A 16,326-nucleotide genomic window follows, 5' to 3' on the forward strand; every position below is an offset into this window, starting at 1 on the left:
TTGACAAATCTGTCCCAATCTGGCAACACTGCCTATGTCCTCTCCATGCTCCTCTCTTCGTCCCTGGAGGGTGAATATTGCGCATGCGCACCCAATGTAACAAGATGGCGGAAAGTGCGGAACTGAAGGTATAGCGAATCCAAACATTATATTTGATTTATAGATTATTCCTATATTAAAGCCTCTATTACCTCTCACTTAAGCCATCCCCTCGATGATGTATGTTTTATTATACAGCAAGCAGACAAATAAGATGTGAATTTGATTTAGGAATAACAATTAGCTTGCAGGCTAGCAAGCGTTAGCTTTGTTATTGTTACTCCTATAACGTCAGGCAGCCTTTCGATTTAATCTATCACCTGCGTGTTGTGTGTTTGTATATTATATGTTATGTTATACGTGCTTTAATGTGTAGATTATGGATTACCATTGCGGTCTTTTTCAGTCGATTGAAGGCTTCGCTAGCTGCAACGCCATATATGCTAAAATGGGCTCTGTCTATTTTCTGGAGATGGATCACTACTATCAATCTGGCAAATGACTACGGATTGCATGTAGCCTGTTTTATGTGTTCATACGATATCGAATTCGAATCAAATGTGTATCATCTCCGCTCATTGATGGGAGATGGACATTGATGGTTATATTTTGGTCATAACACCACTGCTCCACTCTGCGTGTGTTATTGAAGTGATGGCTGGCTGATTCATTCAGTCTTCACTTGTTTTCCCACTAGTTCGAACTCTTAACTGTTGCTTTAAATGTATAACTGTAATGCTAAAATTCTCTATGAACTCGTGGCCAATCAATCAATCTAGTCAGGATCTTGGTATGTTTAATTCAAATGTGTTTAAATCAGCTTTCTTTGAGAGACAAACCCTAATTTCCCAATTAGTAATACAATTTTTTTCTTTCCACCAGCAAATGGTAATGAGCCTACGAGTTTCAGAGCTCCAGGTGTTGTTGGGATACGCAGGACGGAATAAACACGGGCGAAAACACGAACTCTTGACCAAAGCCATTCACCTCCTCAAAGCCGGCTGCAGCCCCGCAGTGCAGATGAAAATCAAGGAGCTCTATAGGCGGCGCTTCCCCACCAAAATGGTATCGCCACTGGACCTCGCCCTGCCCACTGTCCACTCCTCTACCAGCCTACCGACTGGCCTCACTCAGTTGGGGTTTGACAGCCACGGTGCTCCGTCTCCCCTGCTCCCCGTCTCCCTACTGGGGCCCAAGCACGAGCTGGGCCTGGCTCACCTGCCGTCGGCTCTGCACCCGGTACACCCTGACGTTAAGCTCCAGAGACTGCCCTTCTACGACATGCTAGACGAGCTCATCAAGCCAACCAGCCTGTGTAAGTCCACGGCTCTGCTTAGCAGTGAATTAGGGTATGGGACACGCAAAGGGAACTGAAACCACAGATCTCCGGATTGGGCTTGGGGGCAAACCAATGCCGTAGCTGATAGCATAACAGTTAGTGTTTCAATGGTACTTTGCCAGCATTGAATCATATGTAATTGCCAAGATCCATTACGAACCAATACCTTTTGCTCTAACAGTATTAGTCGGGGTTCATTAGAACATAATGATTGACATAATACGTTTTCTTTCTTTTAGAGACATCTAACATGTGATGTGTCACCAAAGCAGAAAACTAAGTAGCTATTTTTATATATATGACATTTGTTTGTTTGTTATTTGGTGGTGGATCTTTGTATGGGATATTTTCGGACAATATAGGTGAACTCAGTCATGCACTATCCCCATTCCCAATTTATTTGTTTAGGTTTAAAGCCTTGCAATATTGAATCTTATCAGATGATATTATCTTAATGGTTAAACTCACTTGAGAATAATAATATCAACATTTAACATGATCATAATTATCAGTTTGGATGTTATCAGTTAGTCTATGCTAAAATCAAAGCTTTACATGTATCCAAGGCAGAAGTGTATACACTATTGCCTTGGATACTTAAGAATAATTTTAATAACTTGGGTTACATTTACCCAAGTTATTAAGGCAAATGGGTTTTTCGATCAGGGCAAGAACGATTCAGTTTGAGTGTTCAATTTCAAGTATGAATGTATATATCTGGTTGGATATGTCGTCATGCCAGCAACTAGACAAGTGTGCCTTCTGTTGACATGGTTTTCTTTTGTTTTTATAATGAATTTGTAGCCTCTGACAACAGTCAACGATTCCAGGAAACATGTTACGCGTTTGCACTGACACCGCAGCAAGTGCAACAAATCAGCAGCTCCATGTAAGTGTGAAAGGAGCTCACTGAGGGAGTACTGCACACAGACCTGCATGTCATTCAAACCAACCTCCATCGAGCAAACATTTATTCATTCATTTATATTTATGTCATGGTGTTTGCCCAACGCAATTTTTTCACGCCAGGAATATGCCTATTCAAAATCAAATAAGGCTATTATATGCAATAATGCTTGTATGTTAGCAATTTATGTTAACAATATCTAACTCATATTTCACTTCTTTAGGGACATCTCTGGTACCAAATGTGATTTTGCGGTTCAGGTCCAGTTACGGTAAGCCACAGAGTGTTTTCCTGGGGGGGTAGGGGGGTATTTAAGTTTAATCTGCTTCAATGTCTTCAAAAAGACCTCGACATACAGGCATATCAAAACATGATAACGCACAACTCAGCCTCTGACATTGTTAAAAAACGATCTCTATAGATGACATATAAGCGTAGCTATGCAGAATGTATTTTTATTGCTGAACATTTGTCTCAGTAGCCAACACCCTAGTGTGTTGATTGTTTGAGCAATAAACGGAATCTGATAGCAAAATAATACTAAACAAACAAACAAGAAAACTGAGCTTCTTGAAGATAATTATATAGATAACGGAGGTCACAGCGGCTTATTTTGATCGGCTCAATACAATCCAGTACTTAATGTTTGGTACATCTGTCCAAAGATGATGATAATAACAATCCATTGGATTGACACGGCGCCTTTTAATGGTCCGAAGGTGGTGGTTTGGGTCAACTCCTACAGGACTTAACCATCTTCTATGTTAATGTTTCGGGGACTTGCATCATGCATTTATTTTTGTAACAGTTCATCACACTGCATCTAGAGGATCACTCAAACTACCCAACACGGTCTCAAACAAATGTGGTCACAGGCAAAATGACAACAATGGGGTGTCAGTGGTCGACTGCTAAATTGTTGAACCATGTGGTAAATACAGTTTTCAAAACATCAAGGCTTCCAAATGATCAGGTGCTCCTTATTATCGTTTAAAATATCCTGTACCAGAAAAATAAGTCTTGGCTTGATCGAGGATAATGATAGCTGGGTTATATGCGACAGCAGATGCCATCACAAACATGGAAGATGAAAAGCACTTGATAACCAAATATTGCCTCCTTCCCTCCCAGATTTTGTTTATCAGAGACGAGCTGTCCCCAGGAGGACCATTTCCCTCCCAACCTTTGTGTGAAGGTGAACGGAAAGCCCTGCACCCTGCCGGTGAGTGTTGACCGTCGACCACCACTGAGCATGCACCTCGTCCATTGTACCACCAGTCAGTCATAGCCAATGACTGACTGGTTTATGTATTTATTCTTTGTTTACTGCAGGGATATCTCCCTCCAACCAAAAATGGAGTGGAACCAAAAAGGCCCAGTAGGCCCATCAACATCACCTCTCTGGTGAGGCTGTCCACCACGGTCCCCAACACCATCGTGGTCTCATGGACCTCGGAAATTGGCAGGGTAAGGAGTCGCAAAGTGAAAGCTCTCATCCAGACAACTGCACCACGGCGTGTGTGTTTGTGTGTGAGTAACATGAGAGTTGTAGCGCCCCGGCTGATGCGTTGTGGTCCTCTCTGCGTCTCCTCCTCAGAGTTTCTCCATGGCTGTGTATTTGGTCCGGCAGCAGACGTCCACTGTGTTGTTGCAAAGACTACGGGCCAAAGGAATCAGGAACCCTGACCACTCCAGGGCTCTAAGTATGTGGGGACCGCAGTCGTGACATCACGTTTCTACATTAACAACAATAACTATCATGTTATAAACTAGTAGAGGAGCTGAAGAGTTTCACTTTTTCTGCCTGACCCATGATGCTCCAAATGGAAATATATTTGTAACAGTTTTACCTAAACTTTTTTTTTATCTTTTAAAGCCTGTTTCCCCACTCTGTATCCCACTTTGTTTGTTGGTTGGGTAATTCATTGTGGTATAAACAATGTTCCTCTCACATAGACTAATCTGTCAAACGCTTTATTCTGTTTTCTCTCACAGTAAAAGAAAAGTTAACCGCTGATCCCGAGAGTGAAATCGCCACCACCAGTCTACGAGTGTCGCTCCTCTGTCCAGTAAATCCCTTTTCACCTAGTTTAAATCCTCGCTCTTAGATAGTGTGTTGCTCGTAACGGGTAGCGTCAGAGTGACTTGAGTAGTTATACAAATCTTTGCTTGTTCAACTGTGATTCGAGGCTCAAGCTAAAGGGCTTGCAGCATAGGGTTAGGCAGTTCTTCAGGTCTTTACATGGTTTGAACCAAAGACGATTACTCTTCAGCAAAGAAGTCAATGAACGCTAAGAATCACTATTTAAAGTATGGAATGTCTAAACTCACTGTCTAAAGTTTGGGGGTGGGCTTAGCTCAGGAGGTAGAGCAGCTGTCTTGCAACCGAAAGGTTGCTAGTTCGATCACTAGCCCCTCCTTGCTGAGTGTTGATGTGTCCCTGGGCAAGACACAGTTAACCCTAACTGCTCCTGATGTGCTGGCTGTCGCCTTGCATGGTTGACTCTGCCCTCTGTGTTTCAACCGATGTTGGTCGCTTTGGATAAAAGCGTCTGCTAAATGCCCTAAATGTAAATGTAATAACTATCCAAGATGCAACTATTTAGGTATAATGCATGGCTACTGCTACTGCTGTGGATTTATTGACCAGCTCTAATCCACAGTAGCTTTGTCCTGAAGATCGACCAAAGAGTGTCTCTAAATATGTGTGTTTCTTACCTTTAGCTAGGGAAGATGAGGCTGACCATCCCATGCAGAGCGTTGACGTGCTCACACCTGCAGTGCTTCGACGCTACGCTGTACATCCAAATGAATGAGAAGAAGCCCACCTGGGTGTGTCCGGTTTGTGACAAGAAGGCCCCCTACGAGCACCTAATAATAGACGGGTGAGCCATGGCACCCACCCACACACTCTCTCGTCTCACTGCATAACCAGTGGTTGTTGGGAAACTCATGACACCTAGAAAGCTGTAATTGGTTCAATAAGGCTAGAGCTTGACTGGTTCAATCAACCAACTCTGTTTTCCATAGGCTTTTCATGGAGATCCTGAATAGCTGCTCAGACTCTGATGAGATTCAGTTCGTTGAAGATGGGAACTGGGCCCCTATGAGGTCAAAGAAGGAGGTGCAGGAGGTGTCTGGCTCCTACAACGGGGTCGACTCGGGTAAGAATGTCTGCATGTGTACCGACCGCCAAACCCTGATGCACTGTTGTTGCTCTGTTGTTGCTTTGTTTGTCTGAGATCCTTGTGTCCCTCTTCCCCTCTCTCTTTAGATTCGGCTCGAACCGACAGCTCGGATCAGAAACACGGTTCCAACCACGACAACAAAAAGGTAGACGTGATCGACCTGACGCTGGACAGCTCCTCAGAGGAGGAGCTGGACGACGAGCCCCCTCCCAAGAGGCCCTGTCCCTCGCTGTCGCCCCAGTCTCCTCCCGCGACCAAGGGGTGAGTCCCTCCAGCGGCAGGGAGCGCTGCTCTCTCAGGGCACCTTCCAACGCTTTCCCCTCCGTCCTGCGGCGCATCCCCACCGTCTAATTAAGCCGTTTCTTTCACCCCTTTTGTCCAGAGTGTTGAACCTCCACTCCCAGGCGTCCCCTGTGAGCCGAGCTCCCAGCATGCCCCCTGTGGAGACCAGCTACATTCCACCTCCTCCACCTCTCATTCAAGACTACCGCCATTACTACCACACACCCAGTGACCTGCCAGGTATGTTTCTCAGCTGGCTCAGATTACAAGCACGTTGATTTGCATTGCAAATATGATCTCCAAGCCACCGAGACTGATGATCCCTCCTTCCAAAGAATATCAACCAATTTTTTTTTATTATCGTTGCAGATTTAAATTTCTTCTCCTTTCTACAAGGCGACAATCAGGTACATGTCCTCCCTTTACAATCCCGTTCTAATCGACCACACGCCGTGTCCTAGCCTAGCGTCTCTATACCTATGTGTTGACGTCTCCGCCGTGTCTCCCTCCCTGTTCTCTCCGCCCCCCAGCATTACAACATGGTGATGGCGGCGGCGGCGGCGGCGTCCGCCTCCACCTCGGAGGACCACGACCTGCTGCTCAACCGCTTCCTGCCCTACGGCTCGTCGCAGATGTTCCTGGAGCAGCCCTCCACGCCGGGCAGCAGCACGCTGGCCGCCACCAACGGGGGCAGCAACAGCGGCAGCACCAGTAGCCTGGTGTCCTCCGGCAGCCTGCGGGAGCGCGACAAAGACCGGGAGAGAGACCGCGACCGCGACAACCACTCCATCTCGGGCATGTCGAGGTCGTCGGCGGAAGCGGCGGCGGCGGCGATGTACGGCTCCATATCTGACGTTATCTCCCTGGACTAGAGCCGCAGGCGACCAGACACACACACACATGTGGACCCGGACACACACAGGGGACCGGATACACACACTGATCCGGACACACACACAAACCTGGACACACACACACAAACCTGGACACACACACACAGACCTGGACACACACACACACAGACCTGGACATGGACACACACAGACCTGGACACACACACACAGACCTGGACACACGCACACACATGCGAACACGCGGGACACGCACACACGGGACACACACACGCACATGAGACACGCACACACGGCACGCATGGCACACGCGCGCGCACGGGACCGGGACCGGACCCCAGGCCCGGATAAACACACGGTCTCGGAAACACACACACAGGGCTAAACACACCCACAGGGCTGGAAACACCCACACAAACCCGGACTCATACATACGGACCTGGACAAACATACCCGGACAAACGCACACGGACACACGGACCCGGACAAACACACGGACCTGGACACGCACACATACCCGGGCACCAACACACACACACAAATGGACCCGGACACACACACACGCAGACCCGGACGCCAATGACAGAGGGGAGTTTGTTTGTAAATAGAGGAAGAGGATGTCAGTGGGAGAAAAAAAAACTGCTATGTACAGAGAGGAAATCTATTTTCAACTTGACTTATATGTATATAAAACCTAGGACAAATCCTGTCAAGTAAGTAAGTTACTTCGATTGATATTTTTCTGTGAATACCGAACACTTTTACACACCTCTTCATGTGGTCCTTTGATTATATTGTACCTTTTGTACCTGGTTTTTACGGTTTTATTTCAATATCTCATGTCAATGGCATTATTCCTATATAAGACGAAGTGTGAGGAACCTTATGTGGGGACACTTTACGGACATGCTATTTAGATTGAAGAGAAAATGGGCATTGGTACACATTCGCAGGTGGCAGTTCCCTGCCAAACAGAATGTGTGATGCAGAATGTGTCCCTTCTTACTTAACCTCTGTCAAACTCATTTGTACTACCATCACATTTTTCCTGCAGACATTCATGCTGTGGTTTATTATTTTTACGGAATTATTTATGATGTAAGTTATGTTGGTTGTATGCTGTCTAATAAGCATTCCCTATGTCCCAGGAGTTGTAGCCACTAAAACCGCTAAAGGTCCTACTGTTTCATATCTCCTCAACATAATATTTTAAGCTCACTTTGTTTGCGCTGCTTTCTGTCGAGTCATACGGCTGTGTATTTTTCCATGGAAACATCATATTCTTACAGAATTGGGATTTACACTGTAGAATGATGCAGAATAACAGAATAACCCAGCCTCTCTTTTGTTGGGATGTGCAAAAACACGTGGCCAAAAACCTTTTGGACCATTGTGTTCATCTGAGTTAATCCACTTGAGTTGTATTTATGCTTAAAATCTCACGGTAGCAAATTAGTGCTCTGAAACGCTAGTTACAGTGGGAGGATATTTGATCAGACTTTGAATCCTATTAATTGTTGTTGGCCTAACGATGGTCCTTATTCTCCACCTTCTATTCCTCCTGAATGCATTATTTAATATCCACCACACTTGCTTTCAGTGACATGTCATTTGTAGAACATGCGCATTACATGCATTTAAGACTTGATGCATTGTTTTGGCTTTGCATGTGTTGCAGATTTGGTCCTTTGGAATTGCCTGAAATCTCTACTTTCACCTCTGCTCTTACTTTGAGTGGATGTGAAAGGAATAGCCTACCTTTTGTTCAGTGTCTGCAATAACCTAAAAATAAAGAATAAAGTTAAATGTGAATGCTTTCTTCATAAGTGTATCACAGTACATTTATGCCCAGAAGATAACATCTGGCCCTCGTCATAGTTAGGATTATTTATTATCATATATATTTTTTTGCATTTTGTTTGATTTGTGGATACGCATTGCTGTCATTGTATGATATTTCTTTTGTAATTACATAATTAATGCTATTTAAAAAAATATTGTTGCTTGACATGCATTGTACATTTTTCGGTTCTGTTTTCTGTCTGTTTTACTATCAAATATGTCAGTTATACGATGGAGGCTTTGATCATTTTGACCTGCTTCAAAGTTCAACTGTGCTGTTTGATATTTGTAAGAATTAAACAAATATATAAAAACACATTTGTAGTTGCTTTAAGATGTGCACCACTTGACATTTTATTTCCCGCTGTAATTGCATTACTTCAAGTAGAATACAGTAGCTCCTATGTATTGCTATCTTTATTTATCTATCTATACTTATGAACAGTGAGTGATTAAAGTACCGTATAAAAGTATAAATACTTTAAGAACAGTGAATACAGTACCTACGTGAATACAGTACATATTTATTAAGTGCGAAGATTCAAGATGGTTTCATTGAGAGAGAAGAGAGAGAGACCACTAGTTGTACGATCTGTAGCTATACATTTTGGGGATGAAACTCGAGTCAGTATAATATGAAGCCAAACATCTTCCAAAAGGGAAGTGAAATAACATTTGCACATTCTGAAACTAGGGCATTGCTATCAGTAGGCCTACCCAGTTTATGAAACACATAGTGCGAAACATTTTCAGGGGTGTCAACATGACACATTCAGAAGGGAATGTAGTTTTATGTACCTCAATACCATATTTTAAAGGAAACATGACCATAGTATACATAGTATACAAATTATTATACAATCATGTATTGGACATTACACAGCTGATGTATAGGGACGGGCCTATACTGTGGCCCATGTGAGTACTGCACCAGACCTTTGTTTTCAACCTGTCCCGTCGCACTGCTTAAGCGTCATCGATGGGCGTGACGTATTAGCGCGGCGTCGTTACTGACTAGAACAGGAGCTGGCGATGCCTGGATTTGATTTTTCCGCTATTTTGCTCGTTTAATCTGTGAATGGCGCCGAAACAGGACCCTAAACCTAAATTTCAAGAAGGTAATTATCCGGACACTCAAGGGTTTAATGGTCCGGTGAATCGCAGCAACAGCGGAGGGTCGCATGCCTCGGCCCCCTCGGTGATGGGGGTCCTCCCGCCGCCCAGAAGCTAAACGGGTGTCGGGTTTTTTTCTCTACAAAACGCATGGCGATAGGTTTTTCACAGCGATAATACACAAACGGAATGTTTCGTAACGATGTACCTGGTTGCCCTGGTTTTAAAACATCGGGGAGATCACATGTAGTTCCGTGATCTTCTAGCATGCAGGCTATCTGCTAGCTCCCAGCAGCACCCAGGCCCTATGCTCTACCCTTATGGTAAAACTAAATGGACTGCATTTATACAGCGCTTTTCTAACCAGCGGCCACTCAAAGCGCTTTACACATTCACCCATTCATGCACCCATTCAAACACAATGGTGGTTTCAACAGTGCAAGGCGACAGCCAGCTCTTCGAGATCAATTAGGGTGAGGTGTCTTGCTCAGGGACACATCGACAGTCAGCTAGGAGGCGCTGAATGTCGAACCAGCAACCTTCCGGTTACCAGCCAACCCACTCTACCTCCTGATCCACATGCCGCCCATACACAGTATACATACTATATATACGCGCCTTATAACGTTATAGCTTCATTATTTTAATGGTGATGGTGTGTGTGTAGTGGATCCTCTGGGATAGTTGGCGGATGACCCAGCAGCAGGTGGGCTTTACAGATCGTCACCAAGTTCTCACTTGCACATTTCAGTTAATTTGACTGTAGCATCTAACGTTATGGAAGGGTGGGTTGTTGGTACCCACTGTGCTTTGGGTACCATTGTGCATCGCTCCCATTGGCAACTCGTTGTCGGTTTTGATCATGTTGTTTGATGCCTGTTGTTGCTACATTAACCTTTTCATCATCTGTGTTTAGGTGAAAGAGTTCTCTGTTTCCATGGGCCATTGCTTTACGAAGCCAAGGTAGGCTACAATGGGGTGTCATTTTCATTTATACGCACCAAATCTGTTATTCTGTTTGATTTAAGTCAATATAAACACCTGTTCTCACTTCTCTTTGCAGTGTGTTAAAATAAACGTCAAGGAAAAGCAAATAAAATATTTTATTCATTACAGTGGATGGAATAAGAAGTAAGTTCTCACTGAGATTTTGAAATTTCTTTGATGCAAGCTCAATATTGCATAGTCGGTCTAGCTATTATTTTTATTGTCTGGACATTTTTTACAGTTGGGACGAATGGGTTCCTGAAAGTCGAGTGCTGAAGTATGTTGACAGCAACCTTCAAAAACAGAAAGAGCTTCAGAGGGCAAATCAGTAAGTTTTTCTCTTATTTTATTGCTAATTTAGTTAACAAATCTGAAGGCTGAAGTTTGATTTTCTCTGGCATATGCGTCTGACCCCCCTCCCGTTCAGACAGTTTACAATAGAGCTGTTCCCCCTGACCTTCCCATTCACCACCCTTCATCTAATATGGGGCCTGTTTGATTCGATTATGAACAGAGAAGCGCCTATCGTTGTTGCCGCTGCTATGTCACACGTTGGGCTGCTGTGATTGGTTGTAGGTCTACCCATTGCGTCCAGGGGCTTTTTTTTGTGGAACCCTATGATAACACCCCATGGAAATTGAAAATTAAAAGAGGGCTTCCAGACTAATGCTGATTTGTGAATTGACCATTCTTAGGTTATCTCTTCATAGTTTTTGGAAAGGGTTTCACAAGCATAAATTAGCGTATGATTAACGAAGTTCAGTACATGGACCTTCACTATAATCAAATATGCATCGATATATTTATGATGGTAATTCTAGATATATTCTGCCTGTATATGATGTGTCATTAATACCTTAACTTGTTGTCTTTTGAAGAGACCATTATGTAGAAGGGAGGATGAGGGGTGTAGCACCGAATAAGAAGATTCCTGCAGCCGTGCAGAAAAACGATGTGTAAGTGTTCAAGTCTCTCGTGTGTTGACCTCTTCTGCCTTCAATGTATCCTTCTTCTCACGCGCGCGCGTCACTGCAAAGCAAATTCAGCTTCTGTATGTTGTTATTGTAAATCTGTGTATCACTGAGCTATTTTTGTTTTTTACCCTTTAGGAAAACCAAAAAGAACAAACTGAAGCGTAAATATGTTTTTTTTTTTTGTTATTCACCATCATCATTATTATTTAAGAGTCAAGATTGCATTATGGAGGAATTGTCTTTTTAAAACCAAATGCATAAACATAGCGGTAGTGTAATTAAAAGTGCATATTAATAATAATTAATTGCAATTATATTGCACTGGACCTGAACGACACATGTTAACATGACTGTAGATGGCATAGTTGAATGTACCAGTACTGACTACCATGAGGATTTAGTTAAAGTAACTTTCTGGTTTGAATCCCACCAGCCCCAGGGGCCGGAGAAGGCACGAGTTCTGGGGGAGACCAGGCCCACCCACCCAGGAAGAAGAGGGCCCGTGTGGATCCAACCGTCGAAAGTGTACGTACACAATCGGTGGTCCAACTGCATGTTCATCGTCAAGTTTGTCTCTCGTTTAATTTCCTGGATTGATCTTTAAGTTTGGGTCGCAATCAGTAACCATGTGTATTATTTGGATGTTTGAATTTGAAAAGGGGACAAAAATAATTCAACACGATCATTATTTACTTTCTGTGTGGTTCTGATTTTATCCACTATATAATGTCCCAAAGTTGTGCCAATCTCACACTTGAATAAGGTTGTGTGTCAGGGAGCGTTGCTTGAATATGTTCGTGTTTCTGCAGGAGGAGACATTTATAAACCGAGTGGAGGTGAAGGTTAAGATCCCAGAGGAGTTGAAACCCTGGCTTGTGGACGACTGGGACCTGATCACGCGACAGAAGCAGGTCAGTCCTGGATGTCTCTTGGGATTTTATTGTATTTAGTTCATATAGTTTGTATACGCAAAATCAGGATTTTAACCGCATCTTCCTGAAAGTGCCTGTATCTGGTCCGCCCCGTGTATTGGCCACGCCCCCTTCACCCCAAATGCAATGACGTAGTGAGGCGTTTACTCTTGTGACTTGACTTGAGACACGATGACTCAATTGACTTCTCTGTGTTTATTTTATGTTTGGGTTTAAACATTACATATAAATATTTAAAAAAATTATGTTGTCAATGCACACATGACAAGTGTCTCTATAATGTAACCCCATTTGCGAGCTCACAATGGGAACAGCATTGTCATGATTGAATGAATACCCTTTCGGTCAAGCTTGTCGCTATGGAATGGTCATGATTGGATGATCAGGCTCCTACCGATGCTACCTGATGGACTATGGTTCAGTTCAGAACACAAATCCACCCAATCACCAAAAGAAAACATTGTTATTGTGAAGTTCTGTTTTTGCAAACCACAGACACGTTGAATCTAATTCTCTTCACTGTTAATCGTTCATGATGCATTGGTTCGCCATGAAAGATTGTTAATGTTGTGACTGTGGTTAAGAAGTGGTTAGGTTAAGGCACAAAAGATACTTGGTTAGGGTTTGAAAATTATCATCTTTTGGGTCAAAATACCTGGTTTGTTGCCTGGAATATGAATTCAAAATGTCTCAACATCTTGATAAAGATACCCAGTTTTGTCTCCAGCCAAAGGGATCAGATGGTTTTGAACAGTGCTCTAATAAATAAGCTAATGTTATTTATTTGCAGTTTGATTACGTTGTAGTCTTGCTGTCAGTATTTCATTTTTTCTGAATACTTTTTTGACTGAGAATAAATTATGACAAAATAAGCTTTATAAAGTGAACTTTTTTTTTTCGTTAACATTTGTTTAACCGAATATCAATAATTTATAATGCTAATAGAATTTGTTGTGAACAGGTTAGATATATTGTGGGTTGGTACTAGTACGTTCTCTTTACTAGACTTTTATAATGTAAGACTGCAGTATCTTTGGGTTGGGAAACAAGATGATTGACTTGCCTTAACTACAGACTCTACTTAATGACCTGTGACTTGACTTGCCAAAGCAAAATGTAATCGGGACTTGCTCGAGACTTGGACCAAATGATCGAGTCATACCAACTGATAATGCACTGGGTGCTATTCGCTCTGAAACATCACATTCTCTCAGGCTGAAATGAAATCTTAATTTATGCTGTGTTCTAGCTATATTGACATTGATTCAGGGATCACTTGCACAACAATCTCAAAGGTGTTCTCCTCCTCCAACAGAAATCACATATTATAGCCCTTGTAGTTGTGGAGATATACTCTGTTTACCTAGACCAATGAAGAGGTTAATGGATGCCATTCATATATTTTTCTTAGTTTTCATTCTCACAACAAATTGAGTTTACTTTATAAATGAATGCCTATGAATATATGCATCCATCTACATAAAGTGACTTGTTGTAAACATCTGTTAAACTTGCCCTTTATCTCATCTATTCTCATCTTGCTTCTTCTTTGCCTTTCAGCTTTTTCATTTGCCTGCCAAAAAGAATGTGGAAGCAGTTCTTGAAGATTATGCAAACTACAAAAAATCAAGAGGAAACTCTGACAGCAAGTACAAATGCCATTTATTGTTTTACCTTTATCTTTTCTTCATAGTTTTTATGGAATATAGACATCTGTGCTATCACATATTTTACTAGATTGTGTTTAATATCATTTCCGTTTTGATTGCTGCCCTCGCTCCCCTCACCCATGTCCTCTTGTAATTGTCTTTCTGCCTTGTGTGCATGGCTTTTTAAAGGTGCTTTACAAATTAAATTGATATAAAATCCCTTTGTGTCATGATCATGACCTGGTCACCTTTTCTTCCCATGAATGTTGGCCTTCAGAAAATTACACACATGATATTTAAGTCTTTGTTACTGTTTTTGAATATGGCTTCCATTATGGGGAACTCGGGCTCTGATTGGTCATCTCCATCCTTCTCTGGGTCAGCCCTTGGCACAGCCACGGAAATATTAACAAATGTCGTTGTTACACTTTTGCGTTTTGAAAAAGGCCTTTATGTATTTCTTAGTTCCCTCCTTTTAGGAATGCTGTGATCTTGTATTCAGTCACCATGTAATGGTTAAACCATTATATCTTTAGGTTACGGCAGTGATTTTTATTGAAGCACTACCCTGCATGCGTTACACATTCCGATCTCTTATCGAGTTTAGGAGGTGGAGCAATCCTAAGTAGAAGTTCCTGCATGCTGATGAATAATGTGCCTTTCCTCTGCCCAGGGAATTTGCGGTTAACGAAGTGGTGGCTGGTATCAGAGAGTACTTCAACGTGATGCTGGGCACGCAGCTGCTGTACAAATTTGAGCGGCCGCAGTATGCAGACATCCTGGCCAACCACCCCGATATCTCCATGTCCCAGATCTACGGGGCTCCCCACCTACTCAGACTCTTCGGTACGCACTATGCACCCACATCCTCACTTTTTCTTTCAACTTTCAAACACAGGGAGGCCAAAATGATTCAGAGACCCCAACAAACACATCTTCCAACCGTGACACATTTAGAGGTGGCAGCCATATTGAAAAATGACTGTAAAATGAATGTAGGATGCCTCACTGGGTGCCACTAAACGTTTATCCAAATCAAGTGTTGACGTCTCTCCTTGTGGTTGTTAACAGTGAGAATCGGAGCGATGCTGGCGTACACACCCCTAGACGAGAAGAGCCTTGCTCTGCTGCTCAGCTACCTTCAGGACTTCCTCAAGTAAGTCCTGGTTCACAAACCACGCTCTCGTACTCTCCATGTTACTAGCATGCAACGTCCTGGCACTTAATGTACGCACTTATTGTGTGTCGTACATCCTGGCACTAAAATAGAGTACTTCGCTGTGTATCATCCTATCCTAGCTTTCTTTGTTATATAAGGGGAATGGGTTAACCTAGCAAATGTAAGTGCTTGCCTCATGTTTCTATGAACATCCTTACGGTTCCAACAGCGATCAAATATAATTTCTCCTTCTTCTGACAAATGTACTTGGTGTAAGTCACTTTGGAAAAGCGTCTGCTTAATGCCCTAAATGTAGGTGTGCTAAATCCTTTCCCTGCGCTCCGTTCCAGGTACCTTGTAAAGAACTCGGCTTCGCTGTTCAACGCCAGCGACTACGAGGTGGCCCCGCCCGAGTACCACCGCAAGGCAGTGTAGGGTCAGTGGAGTCATGGCGTCGTCGTGGTTACCAGAGGACTTTTTGGCCTATCTGAATGGAGGATTTCACTCGAGGGGAACCATTTGTATTTGGTCTCGGAAATTGAGTTGTGATTGGAAGAGGAATAGAAGGAGAACATTTCAAGATCTAAGGCCAATCCAGTGAGAGAGAAATCATTAACTGTGATTTGGAAAGCTGCACAGAATTGCTATTCCCACATTGGTATGTTTTTGAGTACCTTTGTTGTTTGTTGTTTTTATGACGCCTGTATTTCCTGGTTTTTACCCAGATCTTTTGAAAAGAAAATCACTTTGTTTTGTCTGTTTTTCATTTGGTCTTGTTTCTAATGTTTGCTAAAATTGTCATGTTTGCTGTTGTCGTTTTATAATAAAAGTTCTTTTCTTGTACATTTTATGTTTCCAAATGTAATTTCCTGAATCGGGGCACATTTGCTCATGTTATCAAAGGCAATTAGCATACAGGAAATGGCTTTGAATCCTTGAAAGTCTCACCACTGACCAAATTGCTATCGATAAATGGGCCATTTTTATAATGCGTGCCAAACCACGCGTGCATTACAACACGGAGAGAGGCTGGTTTAAGAAGTATGTTTGGAAAGAAAGGAGTT

General features: G+C 42.9%; 2 protein-coding genes across 2 annotated transcripts; both read left to right on the forward strand.

Annotated features, from left to right (window-relative positions):
* Positions 1-10: 10 nt before the first annotated feature.
* pias1b (protein inhibitor of activated STAT, 1b) lies at positions 11-8,764 on the forward strand. Its single transcript, XM_060061919.1, has 14 exons — positions 11-128; positions 922-1,354; positions 2,183-2,267; positions 2,509-2,556; positions 3,417-3,507; positions 3,618-3,752; positions 3,883-3,988; positions 4,281-4,354; positions 5,010-5,170; positions 5,316-5,449; positions 5,560-5,734; positions 5,856-5,995; positions 6,125-6,162; positions 6,286-8,764. The coding sequence occupies exons 1-14, from the start codon at positions 84-86 to the stop codon at positions 6,625-6,627; spliced, it is 2,007 nt and encodes a 668-aa protein (XP_059917902.1). The 5' UTR covers positions 11-83; the 3' UTR covers positions 6,628-8,764.
* A 644-nt stretch (positions 8,765-9,408) lies between these two features.
* morf4l1 (mortality factor 4 like 1) lies at positions 9,409-16,105 on the forward strand. The gene is made up of 12 exons (XM_060062015.1): positions 9,409-9,566; positions 10,478-10,524; positions 10,625-10,692; positions 10,790-10,876; positions 11,427-11,504; positions 11,658-11,683; positions 11,956-12,047; positions 12,332-12,433; positions 14,015-14,103; positions 14,777-14,949; positions 15,175-15,259; positions 15,613-16,105. Exons 1-12 carry the CDS (start codon positions 9,527-9,529, stop codon positions 15,695-15,697), a joined length of 972 nt encoding a protein of 323 aa, XP_059917998.1. The 5' UTR covers positions 9,409-9,526; the 3' UTR covers positions 15,698-16,105.
* Positions 16,106-16,326: the final 221 nt, after the last annotated feature.

This window comes from Gadus macrocephalus, chromosome 9 (assembly GCF_031168955.1).
Source record: "Gadus macrocephalus chromosome 9, ASM3116895v1".
Taxonomy (NCBI): domain Eukaryota; kingdom Metazoa; phylum Chordata; class Actinopteri; order Gadiformes; family Gadidae; genus Gadus; species Gadus macrocephalus.

Coding starts and splice junctions, on each gene's coding strand:
- pias1b (XM_060061919.1), top strand. CDS start 84: ATGCGCACCCAATGTAACAAGATGGCGGAAAGTGCGGAACTGAAG. Junction 2,268..2,508: donor CAACAAATCAGCAGCTCCAT/GTAAGTGTGAAA, acceptor TCACTTCTTTAG/GGACATCTCTGGTACCAAAT. Junction 6,163..6,285: donor TTCTACAAGGCGACAATCAG/GTACATGTCCTC, acceptor TCCGCCCCCCAG/CATTACAACATGGTGATGGC.
- morf4l1 (XM_060062015.1), top strand. CDS start 9,527: ATGGCGCCGAAACAGGACCCTAAACCTAAATTTCAAGAAG. Junction 9,567..10,477: donor TAAACCTAAATTTCAAGAAG/GTAATTATCCGG, acceptor ATCTGTGTTTAG/GTGAAAGAGTTCTCTGTTTC. Junction 10,877..11,426: donor GAGCTTCAGAGGGCAAATCA/GTAAGTTTTTCT, acceptor TGTCTTTTGAAG/AGACCATTATGTAGAAGGGA.